This window comes from Vicia villosa, linkage group LG2 (assembly GCF_029867415.1).
Source record: "Vicia villosa cultivar HV-30 ecotype Madison, WI linkage group LG2, Vvil1.0, whole genome shotgun sequence".
NCBI classification, from domain to species: Eukaryota; Viridiplantae; Streptophyta; class Magnoliopsida; order Fabales; family Fabaceae; genus Vicia; species Vicia villosa.
Window position 1 is genome coordinate 44,563,871 of NC_081181.1, and position 22,041 is coordinate 44,585,911.

General features: G+C 35.5%; 1 protein-coding gene and 1 long non-coding RNA gene across 2 annotated transcripts; both read right to left on the reverse strand.

The window, feature by feature from the left end:
• Positions 1 to 13,986: 13,986 nt before the first annotated feature.
• On the reverse strand, positions 13,987 to 15,223 carry LOC131648959 (uncharacterized). The gene is made up of 3 exons (XM_058918695.1): positions 15,101 to 15,223; positions 14,393 to 15,005; positions 13,987 to 14,276 (listed from the first exon to the last, which is right to left on the reverse strand). Exons 1-3 carry the CDS (start codon positions 15,221 to 15,223, stop codon positions 13,987 to 13,989), a joined length of 1,026 nt encoding a protein of 341 aa, XP_058774678.1.
• Positions 15,224 to 19,120: 3,897 nt separating this feature from the next.
• On the reverse strand, positions 19,121 to 20,005 carry LOC131646124 (uncharacterized). Its single transcript, XR_009297298.1, has 3 exons — positions 19,753 to 20,005; positions 19,459 to 19,556; positions 19,121 to 19,373 (listed from the first exon to the last, which is right to left on the reverse strand). It is a non-coding gene; the product is annotated as an uncharacterized LOC131646124 (long non-coding RNA).
• Positions 20,006 to 22,041: the final 2,036 nt, after the last annotated feature.

The following is a 22,041-nucleotide window of genomic DNA, read 5'->3' on the forward strand; positions in this document are numbered from 1 at the left end:
TTGCAATATGGAGAAATATTTGAGAATTTAAATAGATGCATATTGAAGAGAAAGGAAGACTTCAAATTGTACAGAAGGTCAACCATTTCAATTACAAAGATTCAAAGTTCAGTTTGATTACAAAAGAGGGATCCATTACATATTTCAAAGAAAACTATACAAAAAGATCCAACAACGAAATTGCTGCCCTGCAACATACTAAACCCATTGCAGCCCCATATCATACATACATAAGCACTCTAACCACGTAATTATTACCAAAATCTCATTACAAAGTCAAACTATACAAAAATTGCTTCAGCCTATTGTTTGTTTCTAACCCTAAGCTGTCATCAATGATAGGTTTGCACCCTTTGATTCCATCTTCGTGACTGTGTGCCCTATGCCCGTACCCTATCTCTGGTCGAAAGACCTTTTCTTATCCTTCCTTTATTCCAGGTTTTCTGATATTCCTTTCCCTCTTTGGGATAAATATATTGGTGGCGACTCTGTTCACATTTCGCGAGCGTGCGACAACTGGGGATAAGAGAGATGAATAACCCTGTTTGGAGAAAAGAAAAGTATCGGGGAACCGGCAGTGTCGAAGATGTAAACACCGTTGGGGAGCTAAATCTCTGTTGGGAAGAGAACATTTGAAGATATCTTCTCGAGGACTACTCTGTGGGGATATGATCCTGTGAAACCGTCACTGTGGGAAGGCATGGATGCTTTGAACATTGCCCCTAGTATTATAGTAAGTGTCGTTCCTGGATTTGTAATGAATGTTGGTTGAAGTGTCAAACAGGTTTTGCACAACTTTGCCTCTACTAGTAGGGAATTTGAATAGATTCGCCTTGTGAGGACCTTATGAGATGTGTACTATGGGAGACCTGCCCCTAGTAATCATAAACTGAGGATGATGCCCCTGACTGATCGAGAGGTAGCTTTCAGACCCTCTTGGGTGCATGCCCCTGATTGATTTGTATTCTTTGAGAGATTCTCAGAATTTTGACCTGATTGCTCCAAATTTATTAGCATTCTTGAGACATTCTCAGAATCTTGACCTGATTGCCCCAGATTGATTGGATAAAACATGTCATACCCCTTGTATACGTAGGAAACATTGCTTCTGAAGTGATTTTGTTTGTCGGGATAACTTTCAGTCATTAGTTGTACCATGTGCAAATTCTTCCTGATGCTAACATTCGAAATTATGTAGCAAAATATGTTTAATAATGAATTCATGAGATGCAGTGCATATGTCTGTCTTGATTTTTTTGAAAGCATTAAAATAGAAGATGTAAAAAGCATGATGTTTATAAAACGTGATGTTTGTAAAAGAAGATATCAACTCAGCTTTTATGGCAAACCTTAAGGAGTCAGGATACCTTTTTGGTGACAGTATGCTTTCGAACTAACCATGCTTCAGTTAGGACTTTCAAGGGTTGTAACGTGGCTTGGTTCACGGTTTAAGAAACAAAGGATAATGGCTCAAAAATTTATTTATACCCATCCCAATCTTCGTGATGTTCTTCGATCCTATACTCAGTTAACTCTGCGTTTAAGCCTTAGCAAAGCTTGAAGTTGCAACATTGATATTTGATGATGGTTAAAGTACCGGAGGTTTATTTGGACAGGAAGTCATCCTTTTTTTGTAATTCTTTTTATTTTGTCGAGGATTTGTAGCAACCTCTTTTTTGTTATCCCTTATTTTTGCCTGAACTGTTTACTTTGAGGTTACAGTCAACGGGATGTCTCGATTTTTTGATAAGTCTCCTTCGTAGGTTTTGACTTAACAATTTTTTCTTTTTGGTGGATATTGACTGCCTGACTTAATGGTTGCGGGGACCCATCATTATTTGTGTAAACAACGGCTAGTATAATTGAGTTAACCGAGTTACTACCCTGTCCTAGGTGGTGATTAAGGGTTTAACTTGTATGAGAAAGAAACTTCTACTTCTTAGGCTCAAAGGGGTTAACGAGGGATTAACATCCTTATATCTCCACTGTTTAGGAATTGAAACAATGCCTGTACATCGTCAGCATAGTCTGTTCAAAAGCATTACTGTATGAGGTTGCGGTATCATTTTCGTCATCCTCCCTCAAAAGGCATACAACTTTAGTAGGAGTCGAGTATCACAAAACATATGCAAAGTAAATACACAATTTAAAATGAGTGATAGAGAAATAATTTATTCAAGACAAACATATGCAATGCACTGATGGTGATTATTAAAACAGATAATGTCTATCATAAGTCGAATGTTTAAACAAACAGAATAGAAATTGCGCATGAGAATAAGTCTAATGATTCAAGAGTTCATCCTTATAGGCATTAATCAGTCTTGTCATGACTAGACATGGGAGCGGTGATCACCACAGGAGTCTTAGGAGGATTGAACTCAATTTCACAAGCATCGACCATGTCTTGGATCTTAATCTTCAATACCCAGCAGCTATTGGTATCATGCTCGGGATTATCGGAATGGTAGGCACATCGTACGTTTGGACAGTGTTTAGTAAAGGAAGTGTTGATGTGTTGAGGAGGATCCCTCACAGTAATCCTTCCTGCCTTCAAGAGATATTGCAGCGCCTGATCTAATGACATGTTAATTTTGGTGAATTGACGCTTAGGTGCATCTGGCTTGCGTCGTTGTTGTGGAACTGTCCCAATAGATAGGTTGCGTTCATTATGATTTTTCTGGTTTTACACAACATTGACTTCATTCTTCCCATTTTGTGACTTTTTTGTAGCACCATATGAAGTAACCAATTGAATCTTACCGCTTCGGATTCCGCTTTCTACGCGCTCTCCAGTCAGTATCAGATCAGTATAACCAGATGATGAACTCCCCAGCAAATGACTATAGAAAGGACCAGTCAGTGTACTCATAAACATGTCGACCAACTCTCTGTCAGCTAAAGGAGGTTGCACTCTGCCAGCCAGGTCCCTCCATTTACGAGCGTACCCTTTGAAGATTTCTTTAGGGCCCATAGACATACTTTGAAGTTGCATGCGGGTTAGCGCGGGGTCAGCATTGTATTGGTGCTTGTAGAAAGCAGTTGCCAAATATTCACGTGTATGAATATTGGCATCATCCAATTGTAGTACCACTCTGTTGCACCCCAAAATTTGCCCTCCTAATTCTACTTCTAACTGGCTAATGTTTCTTATTCATCTGCATACTTCTATTAGGTCATTCGCATAGCATTGCATATTTCATTAGTATCTAAATCTAGCATGAAATCCTGAATTAGGTTTTGTCTCCCCATTTCATGTGATTTAAAAAAAGGGTCAAAGGGACTCAAAATGGAGCTTATTTATTCATCTATCCGTCATGAAAAAAAGAAGACGTTTATTGACACTTAGTAGACGGCTTTCATGGTTAACAACTAAATAACCAAGTAAAATTGGTGGCTTCAAGCTTGTTCCTCTAAATAATTGGCGAGCAATTGATTTATTGGATTTATCTTGTGGTCGGGTAATCAGATGTTCTCGCTTTTATGGATCGAAGAGTTTGTTCATTCTTTATGGACTTAAATTCATCCATTTGGCTGGATAATTCATTGGTGTTTTCATTTAAAACCTCACGGAATACAAATTAGGAAAAGAATTCTATTTGGGTGATCACATTTTCAAGAATCTAGAAATACACACAAGTTCAAGTCATATTACAAGGCCATGGCCACTACAAAGAACCACCACTGTAAACTATATGCATAAAGGTCCTGTTGTATTACATGAATTAACTGAGCCAAAGTCAAGAATCCCTTACAGGAAGGAAAAAGAAAAACACATACATTGCCAAATACAAACACCTTGAGATTTACATATTTACATAAAATACATTATGATCCAAAGTTCCTAAAACTAGTCCTTGATTTCTTAATCATGCCTTCCATCTTTTTTCCAATTCCAAGCCATCTGCACAAGAAATAAACACATATCAGTTCAGCCATGTGATCCTGTAGCTACAACAAGAAAACAGTCCCATGTTCAGCTGCTGCAAGCAAACCACAACCCTGCATAACTGACAGCTTCACCATCCCTAACCATATCCCCCTACAACATACATTGGATCACAGTTCAGTACACATATGGTTCCATTGTGGAGAAATTCAATGCAAAAAAAACAAGAGCTAAAGCATAGCAAAATTTATCTTGTCATCAAGTTCAGAATAATTCACAAGTTATGAACGTATACTCAATTCCAAGTTCAAGGTATTCAACAACACAAGGCAGTATCCATATACCTATAACCAATCTCTAATGATACAACTCAACTTCACCAACTGTCAAACAAAAACCACATAACAATTTCTCTAACTAACTATCCACCTTCAGTTTATCTAACTTCTAACAAGTTTCTAACAAGTCTTTAACTAATAATTTTCATATAACCATTAGCATACTAATTGTTCCTTTTGTCTAACAGATTCATAGCTTTTTTATCAACCAAAAACAACTCCTAACAGCCCCTTAACTGATTCATAACTAACTTATAAGGGTTTGTAACTGAATGTAACAACTTTTTCTAACTGTCCCATTTGTAACTCTAACCAATTATATAACTAACTACTACAAACTAACATAACTACCCTAGTTCAGTCCATAACAAGCCAACAGATTCCACAACCAACAAACCCTAACCTTCAGCATAACAGAATGAAACTGAAACCTAACAGATTATTCAAGAGAAAAAGAAGAGAAAATCAGAGATAGCTAACCTTTGAACCTCTATATAATCTTCAGCCACCACTTTGTTCAGCTTCTTCACGCCATTCCTCCACCATTTTCTTCAGAGATCAAACCATTCATCAACTGCAGATCAACTTCAACCTCTCTTCATTTCTTCAACCTTCCCTCTGAATCTTCATTCATTTTCTTCAACATTCCAATCCTTCAATTCACCATGTCACAACTTCACTGAATCACCACGATTCAATCTTCATGGAATTATCAACTTCATCAACAACTTCATCACATTCGCCATAACTTCAACGCAACAACAACATCTGTAATAACGACGCGTCAAGTATCATCACGTTACAACAATCACAAACGCATAAAGAAATCAAGAAGCAGAAGAGGATAGCGCAAGAAGTAGAAAGATAACGGAAGAGTACCTGAAGTGAAGACTTCCTCGCGTTTATTTCGCCAAGTCGACGCCGTCGAAGGAGCGTCGGACTGACTCCGGCAGGTAAACGCGAACTCCTCAAACTTTCTTCATCTCTTTACGCTATTTTTTTTGCCATACAGTAGATTATTGTCCTCTGATTATTTCCCCCATGATCTCGCTCCATGATTTGCAATCGTTGGCGTTTAATTTTGTTTTTCCTTAGATCTAGGGTTTATCTTTTACGTCGACTGAGAGGGTTTGCTTTAGAATCTGTAAAAACAAAGGGTAGGATTGGAGAGAGGGCACGGAGGCGAGTCTTTTGGTATGTTCATCGTGGGGTTTCGGTAAGCTCCGCCGCCTCCGGCGCGGCGGAGCGATTTCCGGTGAGGCGAGAACGAGAGTGAAGCGAGAGAGAGAGGTTTCAGTTCACGTAAAAGTTGAAACGGCACATGCTAAATCCTAATTCCCCTTTCTCTTTGTTTTATTTAATTTGTTTCTTAATTATTAGAATTAAGAGATTAATTGGTGATTAATTCTGATTAGAAGTCATGGTGTCTGAATTAATGTCGAAATCTCATAATTAAAATTTGATTAAAAATCTGAATGTGGATTATGGGTCAATCATCGGGCCTCGCTACGAATTCATTTCCTACACCTCCCACTGAGGCCCAAGCGCCATTTTTGGCATTTTACAAAGGAGAACACTCTGGGCCAAATTCTGTTGGGCCCTGCGCCCTTATTATTGCTCTATGCACCACAATTCAACTTCAAACCCCCTTTGACTTACCCTTTGTCTTTTTAGATTCAATAGTTTTCACTTGTTTTTTTCCTATTAATTTTTTAGGTTCCAAGACAATAAAATTATTAAAATCTTTTAGACTTTGATACATGAATTTTAGACATAGAAAATAATCAAAAAATATTAGTTTAGGCTATCTCTTTTGATTCTTTTTTTGGTTAATTAGAATTCAATTTCCTTCATAAAAACCATATAAAAATAATAGTATTTTACTTCATTTTTGTACTATATTTTGACTTGTTACTTCATGCTTGTGTGTAACTTTGTACCATTGTATCATTCTCAAATCTTTGCCTATAATTGTGACTTTATTTTCCATGTTTCTTTAATTCCTAACCTTAGGTAGAAACCATGATAACATTAGGATCTAGAAATTCCCTTTTAAACACTTAGGTTAGTTACTTCATTTTAGGCTAGTTTGCTTTTCCTTTTTCTTTTCGACTTTAAGACATTTAATAAAGGAAGAGGCGAATCACACTTCACTAAAAGTGGGAGAGAAATGAGTGGGATTTATTCCCTAATCTGTTTCTCAAACACTTAGTGGGAGAGAAATGAGTGGGATCCATTCCCTAATCTGTTTCTCGATCACTATGTAGAGAAATGAGTGGGATTCATTCCCTAATCTGTTTCTCTACCATTATGCACTCTTATGTGATTCAACTCGCAGATTAATCCCCTTTAAAATCATCAATAAAAAACATTTAAAATACTTAATAAAGGTTCAGACCTAAACAAAGTAATGAAATGGTGCGAAGCCTTGTATTGGGTTTTGTTCATCATGAAGTTACATAAAAAAACACAAACCAATCATCTTTACTCTCTCTCGCCTTCAGGGCATTCTTTCCCTTAATCAGACACGTTATTTCCGTTCCATTCCCAGCTTAAGGCTCCAGAGGTCGAGCAGCGGAGTGCGAATGTAACTGTTCAACTAAAAAACACAAAAACAAACTAAAACTAAAGAGTCGAACTACGACGCTCTGATTCCTGAAAAGGATACGTAGGCATTAGGTCGCGGGGCCTAAGCGAGCACAACTATTTATAAACCTTATTTTCCCCGTGTTTCCTTTTCTTTCTTTTGCATGCATTCCCTTAGCATTAAGCTTTAGATTTATAAGTAACACACCCTTTAGATAACAACAAACATAGGTGGATACCATCGAGTACGATGGGCGTGAGGGGTGCTAGTACCTTCCCCTTGCGTAACCGACTCCCGTACCCTATCTCTGGTCGAAAGACCTTTTCTTATCCTTTCTTTATTCCAGGTTTTCTGATATTCCTTTCCCTCAATGGGATAAATATATTAGTGGCGACTCTATTCACATTTTCGCGAGCGTGCGACACACTCTAGTTGAGTTCCAGATAAGCTCTCTTGAAAAAAGTGGATCCATAACATCTTGTCAGTAGTATGAGGTTGAATCTTCCTCACATAGGACTTTAAGTGCAGTTTAGAACAGGAGACTCCATCATACTTAGCAAAGGTCGGAGTCTTGAATTTCGGAGGAATGACAACCCCTGAGATGAGTCATAGCTCTTCAAAATCCAACCCAGGTACCTTCTGAATCTCCATGGCTTTCATACGTTCCTACAACAGTTTATATTTGTCATCAGGATGTTCGTCCTCATAGTAGTAGTCCTCTTCTTCTTCTTCAGAGGGCTTGACAGAATCGTGGTTACTCTTCGCGTCAGTTTTGATACTAGCATCATCATCTTGTTCATCGTCGTCCTCTTTAGAAACCTTAACTTCTTCAGCTTTCTTAAGTGGGCCTCGGAATATTCTTCCCATATTAAGGACACCCACAGATCTTCTGGACTTCTTCTCCTTCTTGGTCAGCATGGTTTTCAGCTCGTCTTGCCCCTTGGCCAAACTCAAAATCAAAGCTTGGAACTGGGTGTTCTGAGCCTGAAGGTCTTTGACTGATTGCTCGAGATCCATTTGTGCTGAAATACACAGCGAGGAAGAATGAGAAACCCGTCATAAGAAACCTGTTATGCAATGTTATGAATGCAGATGCAATGTTTTCAAGTATCTTTAAGAAAATTAGTTAGCAACGTCAGAAAATGATTTGGTCGCATCTTCGTTTGAAGAACTCTGATTCTTGGATGCTCTTCTATGGGAATCAAGCTCACCATATCCAGTGGGTCATAGCCTCTGATCCGGGATACCTCTGAATTTGAACGCATCTGGCTAGAGAAAAATAAATCCTCCTGCCCCTTGATAGGTGCTGGGCCTTTGAATTAGAAGGTATGTGGCTAGAGGAAAATAAATCCTCTTGCCCCTCGATTAGGAATTCAGTTCTTGATAAGAGTACCTGAAATTGTGCGCCCTAAATCCCAAACATCCTTGAAAGGGTTAGTTAACATGCAATGTTATGATGTCATGATGTCACGATGTTATGCGAATGCAATGCATCAGGCAAAACGTAAGGTAATAAGGACAAACAAGTCCTACAAGGAAAACCGGCAAGGAAACCAAAGGGTTAGTAACACACACAAGCAAGTCACACAAGTGTCCTTAGGTTTAAAGGATTGCATGGCGTCTGACCAGGTAACTACCCTTCCCCAAAGGTACTTCTATGGATAAAGATGAAATCAGCAACGGGTTCTACCAGTTACTCAGAATTGTGAGCCCCTCTGAAGCACCCTCGAACATGGTACATGCATACCACGCAATGATACTTTAAGAAGAAACCTATCTGAGTTGTAGTATCGGGTCGCGACCATAACTTGACATGCATCAAGAATAGCCCTCCCACTACGTTCCTAAAAGTCAAGATGGGTTAAAGGTGACTAAAGGTCCTTGAGCTCCGACGCACCCAAAGGTACATACGTAAACCTCTCTCATGCAAAAGAGGTACATAATAACCAGTGGAGGACTAACTCAAGCGCGAACTCTCATATTGACCAATCCCAAGCATGCACAAGGGAGGTCTCCATGACTATGCCGCTCTTATCTCAAGTGTACTTGAATCCGGGTATAGGATTCGTCCTTCATTTAATTCCCAAGCAACCTTTAAAATAAAGTAAGCAAAACAAACAATTGAAAACATTTAAGTGATCCTAAACTTTAAGGTAACCCCTCTTTTTATTCAAAATCCCAGCAGAGTCGCCAGTTCTGTAATACGGTGGGAGAATTGAATTTTTATATTTAAGCAAGCAATGTTGCGGTGAGCAAGAGTCGCCACCGACTTTAATTTTATCCAATTTATAGAAAGGCTAAAAGAACAGAAAAAAACCTTTTTAAAAGACTTTGAGTTCGGGGGTAAGTTATACAAAGGGAAGGTTTAAAGCATCCTTTGTATCCATGGTTATCCATGGGCTCTTAATTGCTCAGCTCACTTTGTTTTCAAAATGTTTGAGAAGTTTGAGAAAAAGGATTTGAATAAGGACTTTAGCTTGTAAAATAAGCGTAGCCTTTTTGAAGGTTTTTGAAAGAGGAAAGTTGAATTTAAACCAGAGCAACCAATTAGTAGCAACTACCCTAAGTTTTGAAAAAATGTTCTTTTAGCTTTTCAGGGCTATCCATACCATATGAGGGTAGGAAGTCCTTTTATTGGATGTAAAGGGTCATTGAGGTTTATCGTTCGCCATAAGACTGACCCTGCCATAAAGAGGGCAGGTAGTCTAAGGGAAGGATATAATAATCATTTGATCTTTTTAGGCAGCAGGCGAGGATACCTTAGCAATTGGGACAAATCATCATTTACTGAGGCAACATCGAGGGACAAATTAATGATGAATGAACTGAGGGCAACATTTGCTTTAGGTATCCTCAGAATCGAGGGACTTGACTATTTTGTAACAATAAGAGGCAACAAAGTAATAAGGCAATAAGGCAGCAAATCATAAGGCAACAGGCAACAAGAGGGGTTACCCAAAAGTGTGTGTGTGTGGCACAATCAGGTGGTTCAATTCGGTGATATTTATCTTATAAGTTAGTTATTCTAATTCAATTCAGGGTTGCACTCCCTAGGATTCCTAATCACGTCAATTAATATTAAGGCAAAATAAAAGGCGGAAAAAGAATAAAATCCTACGCTATTACAATAAACACCTGCGGGGAAGGGGACAGCAAAAACAGAAAAATAATAATAAGGGCCAGCAAAAACAGAAAAATAATAATAAGGGCAAGAAAAATAAGAGGCAAATAAATGTCAATGCCTCGAGCCTTCATCGAATTCTTGATCAACCCTGAAAAATCAATAATGAAGAAGAGAAAGGTTAGTGCATTTAAAGATCAACAACCCTAATTGATCGGGACAAACCAGGGTTAATACAATGAAAAATAAAATTTAATATTTAAAATGACCATTAAAGGGTAAAAACGAAGGTTCAATTAAATATAACAATTAAATAATTATTGGATTAAATCCTAATTATTTAATTGATTAAAAGTATATATTAAAATAAAATTGAATTTTTTATTAATATATAAAAAACAAATATTAATAGAATTATAAAAATCGAACTTTCGATAAAAAGTAAATAATTATAAATTTATTATGAAAAAACTAATTTATTAGAATAAATAAAAACAATTATAATAGTAAAAATAAAATAAATAAAAGTATTTATATAATTAAAACTAAAAAAAATTGAAAAACTTAGCTTTTGATCCAGTGTGGCATGGCTGAGGGAGTCCATGGTACGCCAGCGCATTCTAGATTGTTGGATCAGCTTGGAAGATGATCTGAAGGTCACTGGTACGAGGGCGCACCGTATGCGCAAGGACGAGACACACTAAATCAGTCTTCGCCTCCAAACACGCGCGCCAAACAAAATTTTTGAACTGGGCCAATAGACGCGTGACACGTCTTCGTCTTCTCCAACCAGCCGTTGCCTTAGACTCTGGTTTCTACCTACGGAGATTTTCCGTCGCCATAGCCCCTGCCCATCTTGATCTTGCCATATAGCAACAATAAATTACCAAGGAGACCACGGTTCTACTCAATTTTTCGTCCTGAACCCAATGGTGGTCTCCTTTTAAGCCAATTTCTCCTGAAACATGAAATCCTAAAACGAAAACCCTAAAACCTATTATGGCAAGCTTCGATTCCGAGGGTTAAACACAAATTAAACAGCCCAGAAACATTCATATCATCATGGGGATTGTAAATATGCAATCAAATTGTATGTAAGATGCGTAAACTAATAGGATTCGAATTCAAGTTTTAGAGAGCAAACCGCGAGTTCTTAGGAGGTTGATTCTGGGCTTGTTACTCAAATTTGAAGATCTGGATCGCTTCAGAACACCTTCAGGAATGTGTCAAGATCAACAAAACACCTTGAATTGGTTTGTACCTTGGAATCCGAATTTGACTTTTTCTTCAAATTTTAAGAACTCAATTAGGGTTCTTGTGGCCAGCCAAATCCTCTCTTTGCATCTGGAATGATTAGGTACTTATAGATGAATAAAATAGGTCAACAAATGTGGAGAGAATCCACTTGAATCTTGATTTGCAAGTTATGAAAATTTGATTGAAATTTGGTTCCTAATCTTTCTATTTTTGTCCAATATTTGATTCAATTGTTCCAAATAAGATGTGCACGAAATTTTATTGGTATTTTGGTGTGAATGGTGATTGGATTTGATTCCCATATGTTTCAAAAAATGAGCTATAATCTTTTGGTTGACTTTCAAAAAAGACCTATAATCTTTTGATCCATATCTCTCAAATGAAGCATTTCTAGCCTTGGCATGTGAGAGACAAAGTTGTAAGGAATTCAATTTCCTTAAAAATGATCTTTGGATGGGAAATTTCTGATGTTCCATGTGAAAGTTATGGCTGTTCAAAGTTCAGTTGACTTTTAGGTCGAAAACCCTATTTTAGAAACTTTGAGTTTTGTTGATTTCTGAAATTTCCTTGATGAATTATGATCAATCCTTGATCAAATGAGGAATGATACTTCAAAATGAGGATGTTGACCAAAAATCAGGAATTTTGACTGTACTTTGACCATAGTTGACTTTTAGGTCAAACTAGTCGACTGTTGACTTTCTGAGCAATTGACTGAGCAATCCTTGGAATTGAAGCCTGAATTTTGTCATGGAGATAGTTTGAAACATCATAAGTCATCTGAAATCCATTGGGGACCTTGATTTATTAATTTTCTTCAGAGAAATCAAAACCCTAGTTTAGGAGGTCATTGTTTAGGAGAGTATGTCCTTAAGGCTTGAACCTTTGTCTGAGATTGAAAAGTGAAATGAGATGGGAAAATTTTGGGGTATGACACCAGAAAACAAAACAGTTGCAGATAATAAATAAATGACTAAAACCCTAAAACAAAGTCTGAAGGCTAGGAAATAAACTAAGGGGCAATTGGTTTCCGGTGTAGAAAACTATTGCTAAATGGGTTGGGAAAAATAGAATGAAAACTTGTTGAAAGTAAATGCTGTAAAAATTGACGAAGAAGGAGAGAGCTTTTTTCTGATAAATGCAAAGTATTTATATTGCTTGTACACAGCTAGGTTGATAAAATGTAGGAGGAGTTTTCGTGGCTTCAATGTGGCTTTAGTCTCCGAGACTCAGTTCAAGGAGGGATTTAGGAAGGCTGGAAAATAGGAGAAGGAAATTAGGGTGTGATTGGCGTCGTGGGTGTGTGACTAACGTCACACGCTCTTTGGGCCTGTGACGGACGACAGGGGGGTGTGACGGACGTCACCCCTTGCTAAAGCGCTTTAGATCCAAATCTCTTCATTTCTTCACCCCCTTCTTGTCTTCTATATTTTGTATCTTTTTTATTCATTTTTCCTCCCTTTTGTTCCTTCACTCACGCAAGCCTTTAAATATTAAATACCTGACACATCGTAAAAATACCGGGATAATACCAACATAAATAAAATAAAATAGAAATATAATCTATGTAAATTAAGCCAAATATACGATACATTTTCGTGTTATCATCAATCAACTCTAACTCATGAACCATCATTGCTGACATTTGTAGAGATTTCTTACTCAAAGCATTTGTAACAACATTGGCCTTCCCAGGATGGTAACTCAAACTGAAATCATAGTCCTTCATAAATTCAAGAAATCTTCTTTGCCGCATATTCAATTCCTTATGATCGAATAGATACTTCAAACTCTTGTGATCATTGAACACTTCAAAGCGAGAACCAAACAGATAATGCTTCCAAATTTTCAACACGAACACCACTGCTGCCAACTCTAGATCATGCGTCAGATAATTCCTCTCATGAACTTTCAACTCTCTGAAAGCATAAGCCAAAACCTGATCATTCTGCATCAACACACAACCCAAGCTCATCTTCGAAGTATCACAATACAGAACAAAGGATTCACTTGGATTCAGCAAAATTAAAACTGAAGCAAATGTCAAATTCTTCTTGAGTTCTTGATAACTCCCTTCACATTTTACGTACCAAACATAAGCTTGATCTTTTCGAGTTAACTGAGTCAAAGGCAACACTAACTTTGAGAAGCCTTCAATGAACCTCCTGTAATAACCAGCCAAACCCAGAAAACTTTTGATCTTAAAAAGACTTCAGAGTCTCCCACTGCAACACAACATCAACCTTAGACGGATCAACAATAATACCACCCCTAGAAATCACATGCCTAAGGAAACTCACCTCCTTCAACCAGAACTCACACTTAGATAACTTCACACACAACTTGTTATCTTTCAACATCTGCAACACAACCCTCAGATGCTATGCATGATCCTAATATAATTTGGAATATATTAGAATTTCGTCAATGAAAACACCAACAAACTTATCTAAGTACCGATGGAATATTCTATTCATGTACTCCATGAGCACTCCGGGCGCATTAGACACACCAAACAACATCACTGAATACTCATGGTGACCATACATCATCCTGGATGGAGTCTTCGGAATATCCTCGGACTTCACCTGAATCTGATGATAACCCGACCGCAAATTGATCTTGCTAAATACACAAGCACCAACCAACTGATCCATCAACTCATCAATTATCTGAAGAGGATACTTATTCTTGGTAGTAACCTTGTTCAGTTGTTGATAATCAACACACAACCTCATACTACCATATTTCTTCTTGACCAACAATATTGGCGCCCCCATGGCGAAAAACTTGGTCATACAAACTTTTTCTCAAGTAGATCTTCTAATTGTTTCATTAGTTTACTCAGCATCAAAGCAGACATTCTATAAGGTGCCATCGACAGAGGACTAGTACTAGGTACTAAGTCTATGGCATACTCAATTTCATGCTTTGGAGGCAAGTCACAAATATCATATGGAAACACTTTTGGAAATTCACATATCATTGATAGTTCATCGATCACAACTTTGCTTTCAACCTTCATCGAGGCTAATATCATAAACACCCCAGCACCATTTATCAAAGATTCACCCACTTGTTTAGCTGACATGAACACATTTTCACTCACATCAAATTCTAGAAAGGACACTGACTTGTCAAAATAGTTGATATGAACATGGTTGAACTCCAACCAGTTCATTCCAAGGATGACATCTAACTTATTCTACGGCAGACTAGATCCATCCCAAAATTCTTATCATAAATAGTCAACGGAGAATTCAAGCAAACCCATGATGTCGTTATTGGACCTAGGGCTAGAGTATCAACAATCATACTCCCATTCATAGAAGATAATTTGAGGTTCAACCTCTCTACATAATCAAGCGAAATAAAAGAATATGTTGCACCCGTGTCAATAATAACAATCAAAAGAATACCATTAATATAACGCATACCTCGAATCAACCTGTCAGTACTAGTAGTCTTTGTCCCAGACAAGGGAAACATTTTCTCCCTAGACTGAGCTTTCTTTGGTTTATGGCAATTAGTACTACTATGACCAACCTCACCACAACTAAAACAAGTCGGACCATCATTCATGCACTCTGCCACACAGTGACTTGTATTTCCACATTTAAAGCATCTTAGAACATTGTTCTTGCACTCATTAGCATGGTGATCTGGCTTGCCACACTTGAAACACTTGACAGAAGCGGGAGTCTCTCTCCCACTTTGCCTTTTTGCATATGAAACCTTCTGCTTCCCATTGTCAGCTGGAGCACTGTACAGTTTCCCACAATTCTGAATTTTCCCTTTTTCCTCATTCAGTCTCTTAAAGTGAGCATATCGGGCTCTTTAATCCTCGTAATATATCATGCACTTATTCACCAACACAAAAAACCGATGAATCTCCTGATACCCGATACCTTGCTTGCTCTTAGGGTGTAAGCCGCTCTCAAATTTGATGCATTTACAATAGCCACACTATTATAGTGTGGATAAAACTTTACTAGCTCTTCAAACTTAGCAGCATATTCAACAACGGTCATATTCCCTTGCTTTAGCTCGAGGAACTCAATCTCATTCTTATTACGCACATCCTCTAAAATGTACCTCTATAGAAATCTAGCCTGGAACACAACCCAAATTACTATTGTATCTTCATCATTCATTCTCTGATGCGCATTATCCCACCAGTCTCCGACTTCCTCTGACAGCATATGAGTGCCGAAATACACTTTCTATTCATTGGTGCAAGCCATTACTTTGAAAATCTTTTCAATATCATGGAGCCATGTTTGTGCAACCTCTGAATAATGTCTTCCCTTGAACGTCGACAGATTGTTCCTGTAAAACTTCCCCAATCCCCGAAATTCATCAACAACTCCACCATTCTGATTGTTCTAATTATTCTAAGTCATTGCTTGAGCCAACAATTCCAAAACTTCAGCAATTGCATTGTCGTTCCTTCCTCCAGCCATACCTTTGCATATAGGCAAACAACATCATAAGGAACATTGCATCGACAATGTTGGCACACTCGTCACATACTAAGGAACATACAACATTACAAAAGCCTAGCCGGATGGACATACCTACTCTGATACCACTAATGTAACACCCTAAACCCCGAAACTCATATTTAAATAATTACTCGACAATTTAAGGTGTTACGACGACAACCCTTTAACAATTCAAAAACATATAGCAAGACGCAACAAAATGAAAAAAGAACATACAACACCTGTCATCACATGCTTGCCATACATTAGGCTCATTGCGGCGGAATCATCATCAAATCAAGTAATAACCACATAGCGACTCTAGAGATTTGTCTCATAACGATATAAATTTCATAACATAGTTAAAACGGAGTTGTAATGTTCAACTCTCAATAACTTCAAAACTCCAACAAACATGGTATAAAACATCAACGAGATCACAATAAGCAAAAGTAGACATTCCCAACCTCGTTGTTACATAATCAGAGCATAACTTATAGAATAATAATGAAAACTAAACGAAAATAACTCCAACGAGTTATCTTTCACTCACAACAATAACTTCTAATCCTGGTTATCTACAAGATGACCATGGTGGACAACATTAAAGCAAAGGGGGTGAAAATACACTTCTATGATTTAGCGGTGTAAACAAGCAAAGGTAGAATATCACATAACAACAAGTACACATGTTAATCATAACAATATCACCACATCAAGTATTCTCATCCAAACAACACATCACCAATGATAATTTACAATCGAAACACTAATGCAAAAACATAGAAACGTGTTTTCTACCATTAGAGACTTATGGAAGCTGCGATTTTTTATTTTTATAACCCAAATTAGTCCAAAAAATTAACTAAACAATCATACATCAATTACTACATGTTGTTTCACTTATTTAACACAGTCAGCATACAAATTCTTCATATCAAGATGATGCATAAACCTTCAAACATCAACAATGACATATTTTTATCAACAAGTCTAAAACATAATTTTTACACAGATAATGGTACACGAAATTACATTAAATTAGCATACAACAATAATTATAACAAGAAAAATCAGAATCATGTATTAGAACACCCAATCTTATTGGAGGTTAAGGATTCCTCATTCTAACCCTCACGCTTAAACACCCATTAAAGAAGAAATCTCCCCTTACCTGGTTCTCCTATTTGCAGTGCAATTTTTCTAGTTTAAATGTTCTTCCCTCACCCTCTAACCTTCAAGTTTTTCCTTATTCATTTGCCTCTGTAAACCAAATTTTCACGTATTGTCAAAAATACTTCCCTAAACCTAGATTATGTCTAACCTTAAATAGTTAGGGTATTAATTTATTTAAAATTGTAATTTCTCCCTTCACTTAATCCTCCCTCACTCCTTCCTCCTTTCTATTTCTCTTATTTTCTACTTTTGGCCCAATTTTTATATTTTCTCATTTTTAATTAAATAAATAAAATAAATTACTATTATTTTAATTATTAAAATAATTTCAAATTAATTCTCTCTCTCTCTCTCTCTCTCTCTCTCTCTCCACACTCATACCTTAAGGACACACACCCACAAGCTTCATATTCATTTAGTTATGACAACTCAATAATTAAATAAATCACATAAAAATCACAAATAAATAAAATAAAATAATTTAACAAAAACTGGGGTATTACAACATTTGCATCTCCTTTTCCAACTCCCACTTTAGTTCCAACAGACGTGGCCACCAAAGAGGCTGTAGGGGAAAGCAAGGAGTCGCCCGAGGGGCAAGTAAATGTGTTGGAACAAGGGCACTTATCCTCTGAGACCTAGAGTAAGAACTTGAACGACCAGTCTGCCTCTGCTGCCAAGGGAGAGTACAAAAAAGAGACCAAGACAAGAACTAAACTCAAGAAGGATCCCTTGTTAAAAAGCTCAAAACATCAATATATGTCACTTGAGGAATTTTCTTGGGCGACTACGAAACAAATCGTTCACCTTTCTACAGTTATGCTAGGGAATAAAAATTAATTGGTGAAACAGTGAGATGTGATATTAGATCGGTGAAGCAAGTTCCGATACGGCGGAGAGGGAACTTACCTACAACATTAACACTCCAACGTCTGAGTTAGTGTGAGAATAATGAATAAAGCTTGAATGTGAGTCAAGTTGAATCATATCTTTTTCTTCTCCTACGATACTTTATATATGAAATTTGGTTGAGGTGTCCATACTCCACTGCTTGAAATGTGAGAGACCATTAGATGATATCAATCGTTAATCAAGGATCCATGGCTTGGATTTGTGAGACTTTCTATTATTAGGCATTTGGCCGGTCTGAAAGATGTCTCATTAAATCACATGAATTTTAGATAAAATCAATATAATTGTACATACCAATAAAAGATTTTGTGATCTTATATTCTTATATAATTATTATTGTTAATAAAACATAAATCAACTAAAAAAATTATTTTCATTTTCAATAACATATATTATAAATGGTAAATGATATAATTAAACAATTAATTAATGTATTATTATAACTATTATGTGATAATTTATTCTGAATCTATTTTATAATTAAATCTTTTTATCAAAAATTTATAGTGAAAGTGGTGTCTCAGACTCTCAGTTTTGAGTTTTACTAATGAGATATAAAAAAATATTTAATATAATTGAAATAAATAAATAATAAGAAATAATAGATATTATAAAAAAAACATTAATATTCTATTAAATTTATAAAATAACTTTTAATATAAAAAATATTTTTACACGGGAAAAGTTTTAAATTTAGAATTGCCCGAAGAGTAATTTTTTTGAGAAAATTTAAAAGAATCTGATATATTTAATATTTAGATAAAAAATATGAATAATTATTAAAAAGATAAAAATTTATGAATTTATTTTTATAAATTGTGAATGTCAAATTATTTAATATTAGTTTTTAAAATTTCCATTTTGACCCCATTTATTTTTTAAATTTTCAAATTGATCCACAAAATTTTCAAAAAATTATAAATTAATGTTTAATAACTTGCAAATTGTAAATTAATTTCTATTTTTAAAATTTTCTTTTTTATCTAAAACTTTAAAAAATAATAAAATTAACACAATATTTTTAGTACTTTATCTAAACCAAAAAAACTAAAAGCTAAAAAATTTTAATCTAATTTTTCAATGTCATTTTCTTATCTGCAGCATAAATTGATCCAATTTTAAAATGAACTTATTTTGAAAATACTACTAGTAACATATGATAAATTGATAATGATTGTATGAAAAATTCTTACGTAGACACACATATAAGAAATTCTTTTACATATAATCAATCATAAAATTTTAATTAATTAAAAAATATATAAAATTTACTCTTTCCTTCATAAAAAATTGATAAATCACTAAGCATATTAAAACCATTGTTTAGCTATGTTATGTGTAAAACTGTTGTGGATTTAATTTTAAATATACCTTTGTTTAATATATAAACATAATGATGATGTTTAAGTCTAACATGTTGAATAACACTCCAACACACAGAAACAAAAGTAACTTGATAGACATACAATAGACCATAGCCAATTTGAAAGGACACGGAATATATAACACTTACTGAAACACTTACTAGAAGGTAAAATGTATATTTAGCTATCTTGTATTGAACAATACGGTCAGTGCCTGCAGAAGATGCCCATATTGGAGATCATTCCTGAAAAAACAAAACAAAATAAATAACCAAATATCTTATTACTTACGATTTTTCATCCCCAAATTTCCACTAATCAGGTTCATACCACTTTGATGTACGCCTCACAAGTAACTTCTGTACAGCCGCACGTACTTGCAGGTCGTTTCCGTTAAAAACGGCGAGATTGCAAAAATCACCCCCTCCCTTTAAGAATAAGTGAAAGTCAAACTGGCAAGCATTTAAACAAAGGATATTTGTCTGTCTACTTCTTCATTGTGGCATTTCAACAAACACCTTGTTTACAAAATTCACCTAAGTTTATACTCAATCTAACTTAAAATCATCTAATTTCAGAAATGAATAGGATGAGGACCAAGTGTATCTAGTCTCTAGAGAATACCTGAGTTGAAGTGTGAAGATGAAGAAGATGACAACGCTAGGCTCCGGCGAGGTTGCGGCAACAAAACACCGGCGAAGATGCGGTGATGCTACACAGCTATGGCGGTTGCGGCGAAGATGCGGTGATGCTACACAGCTATGGCGGTTCCGGCGAAGATGCGGTGATGCTACACAGCTATGGCGGTTCCGGCGAAGATGCGGTTCCGGCGAAGACCAATGAATTTTTAGGTTTTTGAATTGTGTTGAGCAAAGTAACGTTGTTGTAGGAACAATTTTGTTTAATTTGAAGAATAAAAATTAAAGTTAAACTAAATATAAAAACACCATAAATATAATTAACTAAAATACATTATAATTTAAAATTTGCATACCATTTATTTATTTTACTAAAAATTAACTAAAATACATTATAAAAATAATTAATAACATTGAAAAAATTAAGATTAAAAATAAAAATTAAACTAAATATAAAACACCATAAATATATTTAATAAAACAGAAAATATAATGACTAAATTTTTTTTATAAATATAAATAATGAAAAGTCAATCCGCAGGTAATTTCGCAGGAAACTTTCCTGCGGAATTACCTGCGAATTTTGTATTACAGTTTGATGTTTATAAAAGTTGATAATCGCAGGAAGATCCGCAGGAAAGTTTCCTGCGAAATTACCTGCGGATTTTATATTTTTGTTAGTTATTTGGTTTAAAATACATTTTCCGCAGTAAAATCCGCAGGTATTCCTGCGGAATTTACTGCCAAGGCTGGATCCGCAGGAAATTTATTTTATTTAATAAAGTCCCAGGAAAATCCGCAGGTATACCTGCGGAATATTTTTCGCAGGAAATTCCGCAGGTAATACGAGTATTTCTAGTAGTGCCATATATCCAAATAAAAAAGAAATCTATAATATAACTAAAATTGTTGTTCTGGAAATCACAAAAATACCCTTTTATTATCTTAGTTTAAATTAATAATTTGGGGGCAAAAAATGTCTTTTGTTGATTTTTTCCAACTCATTTTTCACTTTTTCACTTTTTATTACTCTATTATTATTATTATTATTATTATTATTATTATTATTATTTCTAATAAATTATTAATCAAAATATTCAAATAAATTATATTTTAATATAAAGATTATTATGATCATTTTAAATGATTGTTAATTTACATTTAAAATAGTATTTAATTTTTAAAAATTAACTTTAGTAATTGAATATTAATAACAAAGAAATGTAATTTGAATTAAGTTTAATTTATATGATTCAAAATATTATTATATTAATATATGTCATTAATGAAGTTTATACAGTTAAAATAATGTACCTTAGATTCCCAAATCACGAAACATTGTAACCTTTGATTCAGAAGAATTTCATAACCATCTGACAATGGGGAAAACGATTCAACCCGAGTCAGCTTTAATAGGGCGAGCCATTGATCGAAAGTGTTAAAGTGTTACTCTAATAAGAACACGATGAAATGATTAGAACGCATATATAATATTAAATGATTCAGCAGAACAACCAAACCAAATATATAACAACATAATGTTTGAACTACATCATTGTGGAATTGAAACAGAAACAGAGAAACCGTGAAGACATAGAATAAAGCCTTGAAGGATTTAACAATAATTTTTTTCAGCTTTGCACTTGAAGGTTGGAGATGTAGATGATCTGTGATATTGGAATGAAAAAGCATTCCCCTATTTGTAATGATGCACTTCGCTAATTGCATTAATCAAAGGAATATGGGAAGTTGTATTTGTGGTTATTGATGATTAATGATTTTTCACGTTTCAAACCCTATGCAATGAAACCCTATGCAATGAGCCTGGTATAAAGTGTTGCAATTAGGTTTAGGCATTTGAATTTCAAATTTATTATTAGTGGAACAATTAAAACTTAGTTGGAATAATAATAACATTACGATGTAATTAGTGGAACAACGGAACAATTAAAACTTAGTTGGAATAAACCAATCGTTAGTTGGTCCAGTGGTGATTGACGCTGGACTTGGTAGGGAGAACCACGGTTCGATCCTCCGCAACTGCGATCGGGAGGGGGATGGAACCACTTGATGCCAGAACTCGCCCCCGAACCGGACTAAACCGGTGGTATAAAGCCAAAAAAAAAAAAACTTAGTTGGAATAATAATAATAATTATATTATGATTTAAAATAAATCAAACCTGATATCAAAAGGGTATACATGGTTTTTCTAGATACCTTATAGATGTATACTATTTATAACGGTAATGTGTGACCCGTGCAAACGCACGAGTA